General features: G+C 40.3%; 1 protein-coding gene across 3 annotated transcripts in view; it reads right to left on the minus strand.

Annotated features, from left to right (window-relative positions):
• The window catches only part of DOCK1 (dedicator of cytokinesis 1), a 346,150-nt gene that overhangs the window by 278,655 nt on the left and 52,895 nt on the right, over positions 1-14,600 (minus strand). For all 3 annotated transcript variants that reach the window (XM_053388897.1, XM_053388898.1, XM_053388899.1), the window contains 7 exons: positions 13,477-13,573; positions 12,002-12,150; positions 8,298-8,433; positions 7,419-7,576; positions 6,497-6,578; positions 4,529-4,664; positions 1,636-1,708 (listed from right to left, as the gene is read on the minus strand). In XM_053388897.1, the coding sequence (XP_053244872.1) occupies positions 1,636-1,708; positions 4,529-4,664; positions 6,497-6,578; positions 7,419-7,576; positions 8,298-8,433; positions 12,002-12,150; positions 13,477-13,573 (831 nt within the window). The remainder of the gene's footprint in view (positions 1-1,635; positions 1,709-4,528; positions 4,665-6,496; positions 6,579-7,418; positions 7,577-8,297; positions 8,434-12,001; positions 12,151-13,476; positions 13,574-14,600) is intronic.

Below are 14,600 nucleotides of genomic sequence, written 5' to 3' on the forward strand. Positions count from 1 at the left end.
TCTGCATCCTTTCAAAATTCTGATTTATGCATACTGCTATAAATCAGATTTAATGGAGCAAGAGACTTGTAAGCATTTCACTAATATCTACTTTTCTTTATCCATAAATATGCATTGTCAGTGTTCATCCTCATCTCCCAATACACTTGTCGCAGCTTAGCTTATAACTGTCACAAAGCATGAATGGAAAGTACTCTTCTTCCAGGGTCCCTGAATTACACCTAACTTCATTTTAAACTACAATACTTTATTAACTTGTTATTAATCATAATTACTATAAAAACAAAAAATCTGAAGTACCCATAAATTGTCACCCTGTATTGACCCAGCAATTGAATATTGTTTCACCTGCCCTCCGACATCCCACTTGGTTATTTTATCCAGGTTTCCACGTAAACTTACTTCAATGTTCTTATGTCTACTTCTTTTTTCTTTAAGCAGCGTGTGTTACCAAAAGTACACCTGATAACAAACTGCATAAGAAAATATTGCCAATGCCTACACAGTGCATAACCACTGTCCACAATGTGCGTTATTTGGAGATTTACGTATTTGCTTCATGAAATTTATATACTACTTGACTGTAGAAAGAAATCTCAAAGAGGTTTTACAGAAAGACTTAGGATTCACCCTGTCCTGTCAGTGGAAGCCCCAAGCAAGGTCTTCCACTTGCACAGTGGGGCTTTCCCTCCTCTCCTCCCCCCATGTGCCATTCCCTGCAAATTGGCTTGGGGGGCCCAAGAGTACCCTCAAACAGTACATGGCGGGGGGAGAGAGAGAGAGGAATCATGGCAAGCTACAACGCTTGTGCAGACAGAACACTTGGAAAAGTGAAACACTGAATTCCACCTTTAGTAAAGTGCCCAAAAGCATTCACCTGTAAGCTTACTGAAAGCCCCCAAAGAAGCAAAACCATTTCTCACACTGTGTCATCAAGATTCTGTATCACTGCCCTTAATTATTCCCAGAGAATATAATGTATTTCAGTACCTACGGCTGCTCAACGCTCTCAACATCTCTACAAACTAGGAAACTCATGGTCAATTTAAATTTCTTATTCAGGCCTTGACTGCAGTCCAGACATTTCTGTGCATGCTAAGCTCTTGGGAGTTATGTGAGGGCTCCCATCTATTTCAGTTGAGGTGACCAACCAACACACACAGCACCTTTCTTTCATCCAGAGAAATGGATGGAAAGCCCTTCCAAGTGGGGAGCTCTATAGCTAAATTGGAGCTTCCTTTCCCACAACAGTAATAAGGACAGACTTTGAGTGTTTGCTAATCAAATCTTAAAATAACAATCTGGAAATAGCAGCAGCAATTGCTTCCTTGTGAACTATACAGGTCAATTAAACATCCAATGTGTCCTCAGCTTATGCACATCTATACAAGCAAAAAGCTACACAGAAGTTCAAAGCTATCTGATTAATTTCCTCAACAAAACAGGCTAAAAATAAGTGACTTTATTGCTAATTTGCTGTAATATTTATAGCTGCCATACACTACTATTTTTCCCTTTCTTGGCATTCTCATTATCGAAACCATCTGAGCTAAATTCTAATCTGGAAAGTCATAATCCACTATAATATTGCTGGAAATCTCCTCTGACATTACTACTGCATTACTTTATACTTACGACTGAAATGGAATGAAGTGCTGTTTGTCCTCGTCATCTACTTTCCCACTAATTATGTCAGTTACATCCATTACTGAAATCAAAAAGAGAGAAATGTCGTTAAAGAGATCAACATCTAAAGGGAGGGAGAGTGGCAAAGAGGCATAAAGACATCTTTGTGCTTCACAACAGACAGTTTGGAACTATTTTACGACGAAAATATTCTTATGTTCAAAGATAGCCCTGCTATATTCACATCAGGGAAAAAAGCAGAATCTTCTGAAGCTAATAATGGCTATGCATTTGTGCATCACATACTGAAACATGTTACAACTGATAACCCACTTCACTGCAGAATAAATTCACACTTTCATGGCAGATGCTGTGAGACTAAAGATAATAATGGATCTCAGAGAGAAACTTGCTTTATTTTCTTTCTTACAACCTTTTACAACATTTAGGTGTATTCTCCTGTGGGCATACAAATATGCATACAGAACAGAATATACTTCAAAAACTCATTTGCAACTTGAAATATCCTCTACCAAGTCTTCAAACTTATTTACTGAAAATACCTATATGCTGCACATCTTGTTATAAAATTCCACAACTGCTTACAGAAACATAATCAATGAAACTCAATATTAACATTAAAATAAAATTTGTAAAAAACAACAACAAGAAACCAATACAACCATTCATTAAAACCAGGCAATGTGGAATGCTAGTTCAGTATGCTAGTTCAGTAAGGCAATTTGCACCAGACCAGACATGGGTTTATGAAAGAGATATCCAAGCCCAAAGAAAGCAGAAAGGTTATTCTTATTTTAACCAGTTAGGGCACATTCAGAAGACAGCATGCCATGGCTTGGTAACACAACACCAGCAGCAAACAATCTCTGAAGAGACACAGTTTTACTAGCAGACATCACCATGATCTAGCAGTAAGAAGAAATACATTGTATATGCCAGTCCAGCACTGCCTCTGTCGGCCACTGGTACCTGGATGTTTGTGGATAAATGTCCTGTTTAAGTATACTGTAAGGATCTAATGCACTAAAACCAGTCATCCATTCCCTTACACCAGAGCTGTGCTGAACTTTCAGTATCAATATATTCTCTTCAAGCAAAGTCCTTAACATCATATTCCATCTTTTTTCAACTCTTCCAAATAGGAAACTCAGTAATGAAAACAAATCCAGTACATTTCTTCAACTTGGTGCCGGAAGAGTAGGGATCAAGTCCAGCTTTTTGGATCACTGTAGTAAAGGAGTAGAGGGGTAATTTGTCCACCTTTCGTCCCCATGTTGCACTCAGCTCTCACCTATGGCTCTTAGAAGCTGTCAGCATACAGCAGCAGCCACACCCTGGGAATGGCTTCGACTGGCCAGCTAAACAAAGTGGGGGGTAACTGATGGGTCTCAAACCCTCCGTGAGTTAAGGACTTCCCCTGCATGTGAAGACAGATTCTGGTGGATTGAACAGACAAGACTCATTGTGAGTCCAACTGTCAAGAAGACGGTTATTGCATGTGCTGTAGAGGGAAATGAGGGACAGAGGGGGCTCATCAGCCTGGGAAGGAGAACTCTGATCCTAAATCTCTGCTGCCTTGCAGCTATACTCGTTCACAAGAAAGTCTTTGGGAGTAAACCCTGAGGAAAAATCTGTACCCACTGCCTTGTGGGACATCTTCAGGAGAAGAAAAGGCTAAGGCCCACACAAATCTAGAGTGGAGTCTCTAAGACGGTTGGATGGTGTCTTGTAGGCCTCTTGCTGGCAACACCTGCAGCCAACCTGGTGCCAAATTAATTGCTCTGTTTTCCTTTGAACCACCACAGCCAGGGCTCTTGTCAACTGGGGAGCCCATGCTTGCACCTCAGGGAGGTCACTACTCAGACCCTGAGATTATTCTTTGAGGCCCTTCTTTGCATGCCTCCTCCATGAGAGGCCAGAAGATGGCAACACGAGAATGGGCCTTTTCTGCAGTGGCTCCCCGTTTGTGGAATGCTCTCACCAGGGAGGTTCGGTTGGCACCTTCATTATATACTTTTGGGTGCCAGATGAAAACATCCCTCTTTAACCAGACCTTTGACTGATTGGCATCCAATGCCCTTTTAAATATGCTATGGGAAGCGGGGATTACTGGGTTGTCTTTGTTTTTATTTTCATTATGTATTTTGTGGTTTTGATATTGTAATTTTATGTTGTGAACTGCCCTGAGCTCTATGGGTATAGGGCGGAATAACAACAATAACAACATCTAGAGGGCACCAGGTTGTCTATCCTAGCCCTGGTCAGTATCACATGATGATTCAGCTCTACCATCCCTATTAAATGCTGCATGCCATTTTCTGGAATCCTTATCCAGTTTCATACTGCATCACTTCTCCGCCCATCCCCTTCGATTCTGGGAAATTAGCACTTTACATTTTATGCAGCAAATATTATGTTTGCCATAGCTACCCTGCTTCTGCACTAGGGCTCTTCTGAAACAAATACAGTGGTACTTCAGGTTAAGAACTTAATTTCTTCTGGAGGTCCGTTCTTAACCTGAAATTGTTCTTAACCTGAAGCATCACTTTAGGTAATGGGGCCTCCCGCTGCTGCCGCCGCGCAATTTCTGTTCTCATCCTGAAGCAAAGTTCTTAAGCCGAGGTACTATTTCTGGGTTAGCGGAGTCTGTAACCTGAAACGTCTGTAACCCAAGGTACAACTGTATATAAACATGTGAAGGGCACATGTACATTCCTTGGCAAGCTGCAAGTGATCTAGGCATAAAATTCAGTAAATATAACCAACAGGCTGAATAATTATTCTCAAAACTTCAATATGCCAAGTCAGCAGTTGTTCAATACCAAACAGCTGCTCTTACTTGCAGAACATTTTGACAGTGCACCTAAAGAGAATGGATTACCTGCTACGCCAAAAGGTCGCCGGAGCCCAGAGGTTAGCTTTCTTGTGTTGTTGTCTCTTAGTTCCATTCTGCCTACTCGTACGATCTGACAGACGAAACTGATTTTCTCTCTTTTCAGGTCTTTGCTGCCAAGGTCCTGGAAACGTTAAGTTTTCATACCTTTACTTTGCAAACTGCACTTACATTTCCACATAAGATTACATAAGAAGAAATATCTTTTGAGGTGCTAGAGAGAACAGAAAGCGACCATTTCCCATTATTAGTTACAATCTACCCCCTGTTAGAATGCCTCCCCCCTCCCAAAGCCAACAAATGCCTCTGGATTACATAAGAAGAAAGATTATTTGCTATTTAGCCTTCTCAGTTTGCCATCCCTTCAACCGTTATTTGCATGACAAAAAGTTTCATAACGATCAAGGAATACATTTACATGGAAATGTTTAAAATGACTAGAGAGTCCTGAACAATTCCTACTCATTTAAAAATGTATTTCCCACACAATAGTCAAAGAGTCTTCAGAAATGGTTCACATGACTTTTTCCCCCCAGTGCAAAAGCATCAAAAATCTTAGTGCCCTTAGCAGCTCAAAGAATTTCCTGCAGCATGTGTCAGAATTGAGCTAAAGCCACATGAAAGTCCATGCGGGTTGAAAAAGAACAAAACTAGGAGCAAGTGAAATACTGCCTATGAGACAGATATGGCCAATTAAAGCCATACTCGGATACTACAGGAGTGCTGTGCTGAAGTGTGTATACCAAGAAAGGAGGACCTTTTTTAAAAAAAAAGTCCAAAAACTAAATCCCCTCAGGACATAATTCTCAGCACCCTATGCCAACAGTGAGCAGAGGGGAAAGTGGGTGGAATAACAGAGGTTGACCTTTGTACTAGGGCTAGGCGACATCTGGTTTGTGATATATCACCAGCTGAACATCACAATATACTGATATATCACAATGTCTGAAATAAGGATGGAGCTATGTAGAGTCATTGGCTTGCTTCACAGTTTTTCCCACATTGTGATTTTTACATAGTACACACATACACATCATCATTTGTGATATATTGCCAAGTCAAAAACTATTAAACAAATATGGACGTCAAACCAGTTTTGGATGATATACCGCACAGCCCTACTTTCTACTGTAGGCTACATTCCAGTGATTCAAAAGCCAGAGGTTTCTGCACTCACACTTCTCTATCCTCCATACAGGCAAGCATTAGTGCTCAAGGACATTTTATAGCTAGGTAAAAGCACTTGCGGGGGGTACAGAGAAGTGCTATTGAGGGGTGTGGCCTGGGAAGAGTCTCAAGGGCCACATTTGGTCTCTGGGTCTGAAGTTCTCTATCTGCAGTGCAGAGCCATGCGGTCATGTTTCTTCCTCCCCAATAACTATGTTCTGCATGTGGTTGTGTGAGCTCTTGCTCACCTGATCATTCAAGTATCCCAGTCACAGCATCGCTAGCTGCAAGCAGGAGCTTTCTGCTTACACAGCTGTGTGCAACATGTGGCTACCGAGAGAGGCCAGAGGGACACGGTAGGGCTAAAGCACAGCTTTGCTCCTTCCTGTATATACCTACGCTCTGGAAGCAAGAAATGCATGAACTTCTGTCTTTTCCTAACCCAGCTCCAGTCCTTGAAGGCAGAAGCTGGAAGGCAACCAATGCCCATTTCTGCACCAACCTGAGGCTGGTGTGCAGTCGGGTCAAAGGAGACTTTGGCAGGAGCATGGGAAATGGCACTATACCAGATCAGATTGTTGGCTGATCTAGCTCAGCACTGTCTTCGCTAGCAGCCAAGCAGCTCTCCAGTCTTTCCTAGCCCTGGAAATGCCAGGGATTGAACCAGAGGTTGAACCAGAGCCCTTTAGCAGTGCTCTGTCACAAAGCGATGGCCTTCCCCTGCTGGAGATTTCCTGTTGCCTCACAAACTATTGAAGCAATAGAATACCTCAAAAGTTGCAAACTTACCGTGAACACTGCTCGAAGATTATGTAATCTATCTATGTCTTTTGGAAGCCCAGAACTCGACCACCTCACCAGATAATTCTCACTGCGTAAATAAACATATCAGTTTATCAGCTACATCACAATTTTACAAGCAAAAGCTAAATATGTCACATTGTGACACATTAAAACCTGCATTTTAACAAGCATACAGAGATTCTACTCAGTCAATATTGCCTCTGTTAGACAACAGTGTTTTGTACATGTGTAACATACACAAGAACACACATTTAAGCAGTAACAGGAACTAGGAATACATGGATTTGTTTCATTTTACATTCCATTTGGGCTGCAGAAGAAATGTGCTCTGGGAGAGTAAGGAGAATCCTGATGGATTCCTGCCCCCCTTGCATTACAAAAAAGGGCATGTTATCTGAAAGCTGAAAGAATTTAAATGGGCTTCTGAAGTTCAAGGTTTAGATTTTCTGTATCAATTCACGGTGCCATTTTTCCAGATGCTTGTCAAAATGCGAGCACTAGGCCCATTTATACTTGTAAATGTGCTGTGTGCTTTACAGCCTTCATCTTTGCTATCCTCAACAGGCATTTGTGATGTTCATCACTATAATTCCCACTTTAAAGGATTGAAGAGATAAATGCTGTACCCTCTCACTGAGAGGACTGCAATAGGAGTGTTTTGTGCGGCTCAGAAGAGAGCAGGGTGTTGAATGTATATCATGGGAACTCAAATTCTTTACTATCACCTTTTCTATATATCTTCAGGAAGATGTATTTCCCTGCCATTCACAAATAAAGTTTTTTGGGGGAGTTTAAAGTAAAGAGTGTATATTCATATGACTAGTCCTGTGCCTTTGGGATTAGGCAGTCTCTAAACTAAAATATAACAGTTAACAAAGCAAACAAAACATTCCCGTACAGCACTGACCTGATAAACTTGGATTCTAAAGGATCATACAAAGACATAAGGACCTCAGCATCTTCTCCGATTTTGCAGACAACGTTTTTCAGGTTTACAAACAAGGCAAATGAAGGTGTCGCAGCAAATTTGGCTTGCCTACTAATGTCAAGATTCTGTTTTTGAGACTGAAACAGGAGAGATTTTTTAAAGAACTTACCAAGTACTCTATGATGACTAAGAAACAAACTGACCCACCACGATACAAACATTTACATAAATCAAGCCCTGCAAATATTTGTGCATTTGGCTCCTGTTCTTAGCTCACTAATCTGCTCCCTCTCCACTCTCACTCCACGCATCTTTTATGTGTCATAGGCAGCATGCAACTAGGCTAGAAACTGACAGGGGGGTAAGAGAAGGACGGACAATTACAGGGTTGGCAGAGCTGCCTTTCTTGGTCATTTACAAGCAAGACATCCATACAGGCAAGTACCACATGCTGTGGTTGCTGCAAACCTTATCTCTTCTCATTAGAAACAGTAGTCTCCCAGATCTAAAAGATTCAGAGAGGTAGGCAGCATAGCACTGTGAGGCTGATACAGAGGCAAGGGAAGGTTCAGTTCACCAATTTTATCCTGTCCCAGGTGAGCAGACTAGTGACTAATTAAACCCTTGGAGGTTTTAAATCTATGATCTACGAATTCAAATGCTAAAAGCTACAGTGCCAACTAAAAAACTGCTTATGTTCTTTCAGGGCTGTAGCAAAGGCTATAGCCAGGAGAAATGTGCAATGTGTTTTTTGAAAACATAATCTTGAAAGCCATTCACAATCTAAATGTCATTGCTAGTCCTTAACACCATTTACACATTTCATAATGTATACTAGTATGCATTATGTTTTATTACTTTTTCTTCCAGCAGTCTTTCCTCCACTTGCTTGGAAGCTATTTCATGAGCTCTGAAAAGGCTGATGGTGCTGGTTTGCTCAGGATCCAATATATTGCCATCTTCGTCCCTTACCACTAGGTCTAAATCAAGAATTCTGTATGAAAAGGAAAACAACAGCAAGTGAATCAACAGCATTTTCTTATTAATCTGAACTAGACACAATTAAGCAGTTTGGTGCTTTAAAATACTCTGGCTTTTTAGACAAAGCTACAGGAAGATTCACAAATTCCCTGGTTGAAACCAAGATCAGAACCCAACCATTTACAGAAGCAGAAGGTGAATTCAAGGACTTTTCCAGATCTATGACACAAGTCTATGGTAAAGCTTAAATGAAGTTAGCTACCTCTGGTGTACTAACAAATAATAATAATAAATTTATTTATACCCCACTCTTCGCAGTTCAGAAAACCGGACTCAGGGCGGCTAACAACAAATTTAAAACACTTAACTGATGCTACAAAAAACAGCATAAAATACGGTATAAAACGTGAATAACAATAAAATCAAAAATCAAGGTAGGGGGGAAATCCATCCAATAAACATTAGATGATCACCAGGGCTAGCTGGCTAAATTAGTCCTATTTAGGCCAGCAAGGAGATCAGCGGAGAATTAGCTGTGGGATCCCAGAGTGGGAAATCTTCATAAAACGGGGAGGGGGAGGGAAGGAAGGAAGGGGAATAAAAGATCAGGCTGAGTTTAAATTGAAACCAGGCGGAATAGTTCTGTTTTACAGGCCCTGCGGAAGGAAGTTAAATCCTGCAGGGCCCTGGTCTCTTGGGACAGAGCATTCCACCAGGTCGGAGCCATCACTGAGAAGGCCCTGGCCCTGGTAGAGGATACTCTAACTTCCTCAGGACCCAGGACTCTAAACTATGATTATTCATGGACCTCAAGGTCCTTTGCGGGGCATACCAGGAGAGGCGGTCCCATAAATACGAGGGCCCTAAGCCACAACTGAGAGAATAGGGTAGGGGAAAGGAACATATTAAGAAAAATAAAAGCTCTGCCTCGGAACTTCCAAGAGAAAACACAGTTAATTCAGAATTAGGTGGTAGCTCTCCTTCCAACAAGAGCAGAAACCTCTAACTGGACTCTGGGAAACAGGAGATCAATTTTTAAAGTTTCCAACATGCAGCTACTTAATTACTTCACAAATTACCACGAAATAAGTGTAACTAATAATAAAAAACCACCTTCTAAAATGTAATGGCTCCTCAATGGAGTTCAAATAAACAGATCTTCTCTAACTTTCCATATAATGGTCTTAAACCCTTCATTAAATTATCACTTCACATAACAGATGAGTGAAAAGGTGTTATCAAAAGCTGCTAATTGTTTGAGGCACCCTTAACAATAAGGATGCAGAATCCCTCCAATAGCCAGTCAGCAGTACTCATTTTACAACCCCCAAACCAATTGTATCTTCTATAAATATTTCACAAACAAAACTAAAATGCTGCTTTTATAATATGTCAGAAAAAAGGGAAGGAGAAACAAGTTGGTTCTCGATTAAGTGCATCAGAAATTTACTGAGAAAATGGCAAAGAACGCTTTATGTATTGAGTTATCTGATCTCAAGTAGTCATTTTTGTTTCACTAAGGGAAAACACAATACATAGCTACTCTGAAACAAAAATTGTGTTTGTTCTTTTATGGTATATATTGTACTCAGCCATCCAAGCACAATTCTCTTCCAATTCTAAATACAAAATTGCAATCATTTAATTAATGACTTTAGTCCATCGAAATACCAATGAATAAAGATACAGCAAACCCACAACTTATGTCTTATTTTACTTGTGTGTATTCAGTTTTATGTGCATGGCAAAAAAATAAAAAATATAAAAATGGGGAGGAAAACCCCACTTGGGTGGGGTTCTGGGAAAAATGACTTTGGCAATCCCACCTGCCATTGAGCCCAATGTGTTTAGACTCAATGCAATCTTGGCTTTGGGCACAATCACTGGAACATAACCTCTGCTTAAGTTGCAGGCTTATTGTACAATACAAGAAGTCCTATAATGTCTGATTTAGCACTGGACAGTTCCTTTGCCAAATGTAAAAAATGAAATAGTCAACAAATAATATTGACAACTTGTGGTTAATTGATTACAAATCATATCTTGGACTATAAATCTTGTATGATATAATAATGTTAGGAGGGTTGCAAATCATTTGTAGCCAGTCTTCAAATGTTTAAGTAATCTATCCAGAGCCACCTTACCCAAATGTTTGTTATTGCAATTGGAATTTGAATCAATTAATTGGTGAAAAGTTAGTAAGCTTAAGCACAAAAGTTACAAAATCAGCAGTACATCTCCAGCTTCAAATACTGCACACAGCCTTCACTTAACAATTTGAATGCAAAAAAAAAGGTCTCAAGGTAATCTTCTTAGGTAATATTTTTTACAAACATTCGCTACAGAAAGCATATATTGAAACTGACGTGGCTGTTTCTCTTAATTTGAGTTAGTAAGTCCCAATGAAAGAGCCCTCAAAAACACTATGTTTCACCCAAACCTGATGTTAAAATTCGCTCTCTTAACAAGTTTGGCAAAATACTTTCAATATCTATAATTATTTAACAGATCCAATTTCTGGCAAAACTTTTTTGTCCCAATTCCTATTTGCTGCAAAAAAAATATTGACTGGTATGTTAGTTTTTGCTGCTTTGGAGCAAATTTGCTAGCCAAATCTCAGCCCTTTGGTAAACAGAGGTTAGATTGTACTCTAGCAATTTATTTGGACAGTAAGTAACGTGAAACATACATCTCTAATACGGAGGACTGGAAGCTTTCTTCGAAAAAAGTAAGAGCGAGAGAAATTTTCAATAGGTTGGAAGTGGTCTGAACACAGATTTGTTCCATTCCAAGACATTTCTTTTCAGAGCACCGAGTGTTCAAACCAATCCCATCATATCAAAAACATTACATCTGTCTTCACCTTAAAGTTCAGACTCTCTCAGTTCTAAGATTAAAAGAACTTCCAAGGGTGAAAACCAGCATAACATTTATACCTTAGTAGGGCTGAGTTGGAAATGAACTCATTGTGTTTAATCTCAGCACACATTTCCTCTCAAGTTCTGAAAATACCAACTTTCCACATTTGCAAGAGAAGCCAGTTATGAATAGGGGACTGCAAATCTTTTTATTTCATGTCTGCCTTTACCTTCAGCACCTTTACATTCTTACAGCCAAGGAAGAATATGTAATGGCTAATTAATAATACAGTCCTAATCATAGAATTGAAGGGTTGGAAGGGACTAATAAGGAATTCAGGTGCTGAGTTATGACCACTACATAGCCAAAATGAGGTTTTGGAGAAACGAAACGTCAGCTTGGGGAAACCCTAAGGTTTACAGAAGCTGGAAAAAATATAGGGGGGGGGCTAAGAAGCCAAACCCCCCAAATTATCTAATTAAGACTGCACATGATCAGTGGTCACAGAATGCCATGTCTGTCTGTCAGGGGCAGAAAGCCCAAGGCAAGGCAAAATGAAATGGATTATCGGGGGTGGGGGGCATGACTGGTAGACTAGAACATTGAATGGGAGTACTCCACAGTGCAACAGTTTCTTGCAGGTTTATACAAGTTATATGCATATAACTTCTACGTACAAAGGAAAAAAGAAAAGGCTGTGCATTTCAAACAACATCACAAACCTGTTTCCGTAGTCAATTTTGGCAGTGACTTTCTTTTTAAGTTCCTTGAGCTCATCCTGGGGTAGGGTTCCAGAGAGTATTTGTGACCTCCATTCAATAAGATCATATATCATGTGCCTTACATTATGGAACATTTCTCTGTTATCTTGCTGTAAAAGAGGAAAACAGTACGCATTTAGTTCTGTTATACTTCATTATGAAGAAGACTAATAACAGCCAAGGTGGTACAGCAGCAAAAGTGCTGGGAGTTCGATTTAAAAAATAATAATAAACAAGTATCGATTCAGTATTCTGTTTTTATCCTCGGGGTGTGAATGCTATTGGACCTGCCTCTCAGCCTCCTACAGCCTTGCAATGTGGCTAAACTGTCCACCTTGCAAGGCATTTGGAGCTTTCTCTGCCTAGCCTCCAAGCCCAGAAAAGGTGATGGGAATCCGCAATTTAAGAGCTTACCAGACTGAGGAAAGACCATGAGGCTGAAGAAGAGTATCTGCACCCGCACTCTGCCCCATAAGCTGCCAGGTTCCCAAAGCAGCATGAAGGCAGCATGCAGGCATATTCCTCAGATACAATTTGGGAAGGGGCTTGCCCACTCTGGGGAGGTGGTTTAAGTTTTATGCATTTCTGCTTACCACAGAGTCGTCCCCCCAATACCCCTGGACCTCCCTTTCATTCGTGGGTGGCCCAGTTTAGAACACAAAGTTGTCAGCACTCAGCTCTTGAATTCAGCATTAGCAGGAGCAAGTGTAGTCAGAGGCTGGAATTTATAACTACTGTAGGTCTGTTTGTTTCTTCAGAATAGTCAAAGTAGTTTTTAAAACACAACTCGGAGAAACCAGACCGATGCAAAAGTGAATTTTCTCAGTTCCTTACATTTGGGTTTACATTTGCAGCAACACAAGGAAATACTCAGGAACAATATTATATATACACACAAACATGTTAAATGCATGCAGGTGTGCTCAGCCAAATGCATGTGTGAATCAATAACAGAATGAAAATTATAAGCATTCTGGCAACCCAAATTTCTAGAAGGAATGGGGGAAGAAAGAGAATGGCCTTTTTGTTCATATAGAGACATATGAGGTTGCCATATACCATATATCAAATCTACTGATCCATCTACCCTAGAACGGTTGACTCCAACTCACGATCGCTCTCCACTCCATTTGAGACAGCTGCTCAAGTTTCTTTTTAAACACAAGATGGTGAGAATGGAACCTGGGAGCTTTGACAGGCAAAGTCTGCATATAAAAGGAGTGCCAATCTGGCCAGCGAGCCCAATTTGATCCATAGGCCAGAGGTTCCCCACTGCTGGTATAGACCCTTGAGCTACTGGCACCATGGCCATTGGAATATTTTTAACTGGTGTATGTAGCTTGGCTGATTTTGTGAACTGAGCTACAGGCTTTTCCAAGGACCAACGGTACAGGACCCTCGAAAATGAATTATCTTAGGAAGCCTTCTATACTTACAATATAGAGCTGCCGCCATATTGTAGACCATTCCCGTAGCGTGGTGGTAACCTCCTGAATGAGTGGTAGTTCGCTGGGTATAACAGTTTCATGTTGTCTAAGAAGCAAGCCAACATAGAATGTCATTCATATGGAAGAAGAGGAAAAAAGGAGGGGAAATGTAATTGCATTCTAATTACATCAGCTGTTAGATACCAACGCTGAATTGTGATGTTCTACACAACCTACCCAATTCTTTTTGGTTTAAAAACTCATAATCACAACTTTTTAAAAAAAATCATTTCCAACATTATAAAATGGGTACACGCTTGAGAGAGTAAGCATTTGGTATTCATAAGCACACACACACAAAAACCAGCCAATTGCACATCACCTGTCATTACAAGGGATTCTGTTCAAACCCAAACACTGCTAGTTTCAAGGACAAGAAAAGCTATTTTGCAAGTCCTCAGTGTTTGCGCCTCTAAATTACTACATTTAAATAACGCATCATCTGAGTACTATACAACTACCATACTACACAGTATGTCTAAAGTATGGTGCTTACTGAAGGAGCTATGCAATCAGTCAGGAAGGTGTCATTATGCAGTAATCAAATGATTAGCGCTTTCATAATTTACATATTTAAAAAGGCATAAAAATAAACCAGGCACAGAAGAATGGTTATTTTACGTTCAGGCTTGTATCTGGCAAAGCTTTTTTGTTTTTGTTTTTGTTTTAATCTTATACTTTTTGCTTGATGGTTTTTTTAACCCTTGCCAGCTAATGGGATTTCTGTAGACCCCAGTGACTGTTTAAATCATCTGTAAAACTTATCTTAGGCAAACCTGAACCACTTCCTACTCCATAAAGCCCTCAGGAACTATGGAGTGAGCTGTCCTGCAGTATTTTATCACAGCCCCTTTCCTTTTTATTTTTTATTTTATATTTAACTTACTTAGCCAGGAGTCCTCCAGATTCCCACCAGCCCCAGACAGCATGGTCAATGGTCAGGGATGACCAGAGGTGGGAATCCAGCCCAAGGGCAACACATTAGCTGCCTCTGTATTAAAGTATTGGGATCTGGTGTATTCCTATTGAAATCATGGCATCAGAGCCAGAAGGGACCCCATGGAAACTACTAA

Source organism: Podarcis raffonei, chromosome 5, assembly GCF_027172205.1.
Source record: "Podarcis raffonei isolate rPodRaf1 chromosome 5, rPodRaf1.pri, whole genome shotgun sequence".
In the NCBI taxonomy this organism is placed as follows: Eukaryota; Metazoa; Chordata; class Lepidosauria; order Squamata; family Lacertidae; genus Podarcis; species Podarcis raffonei.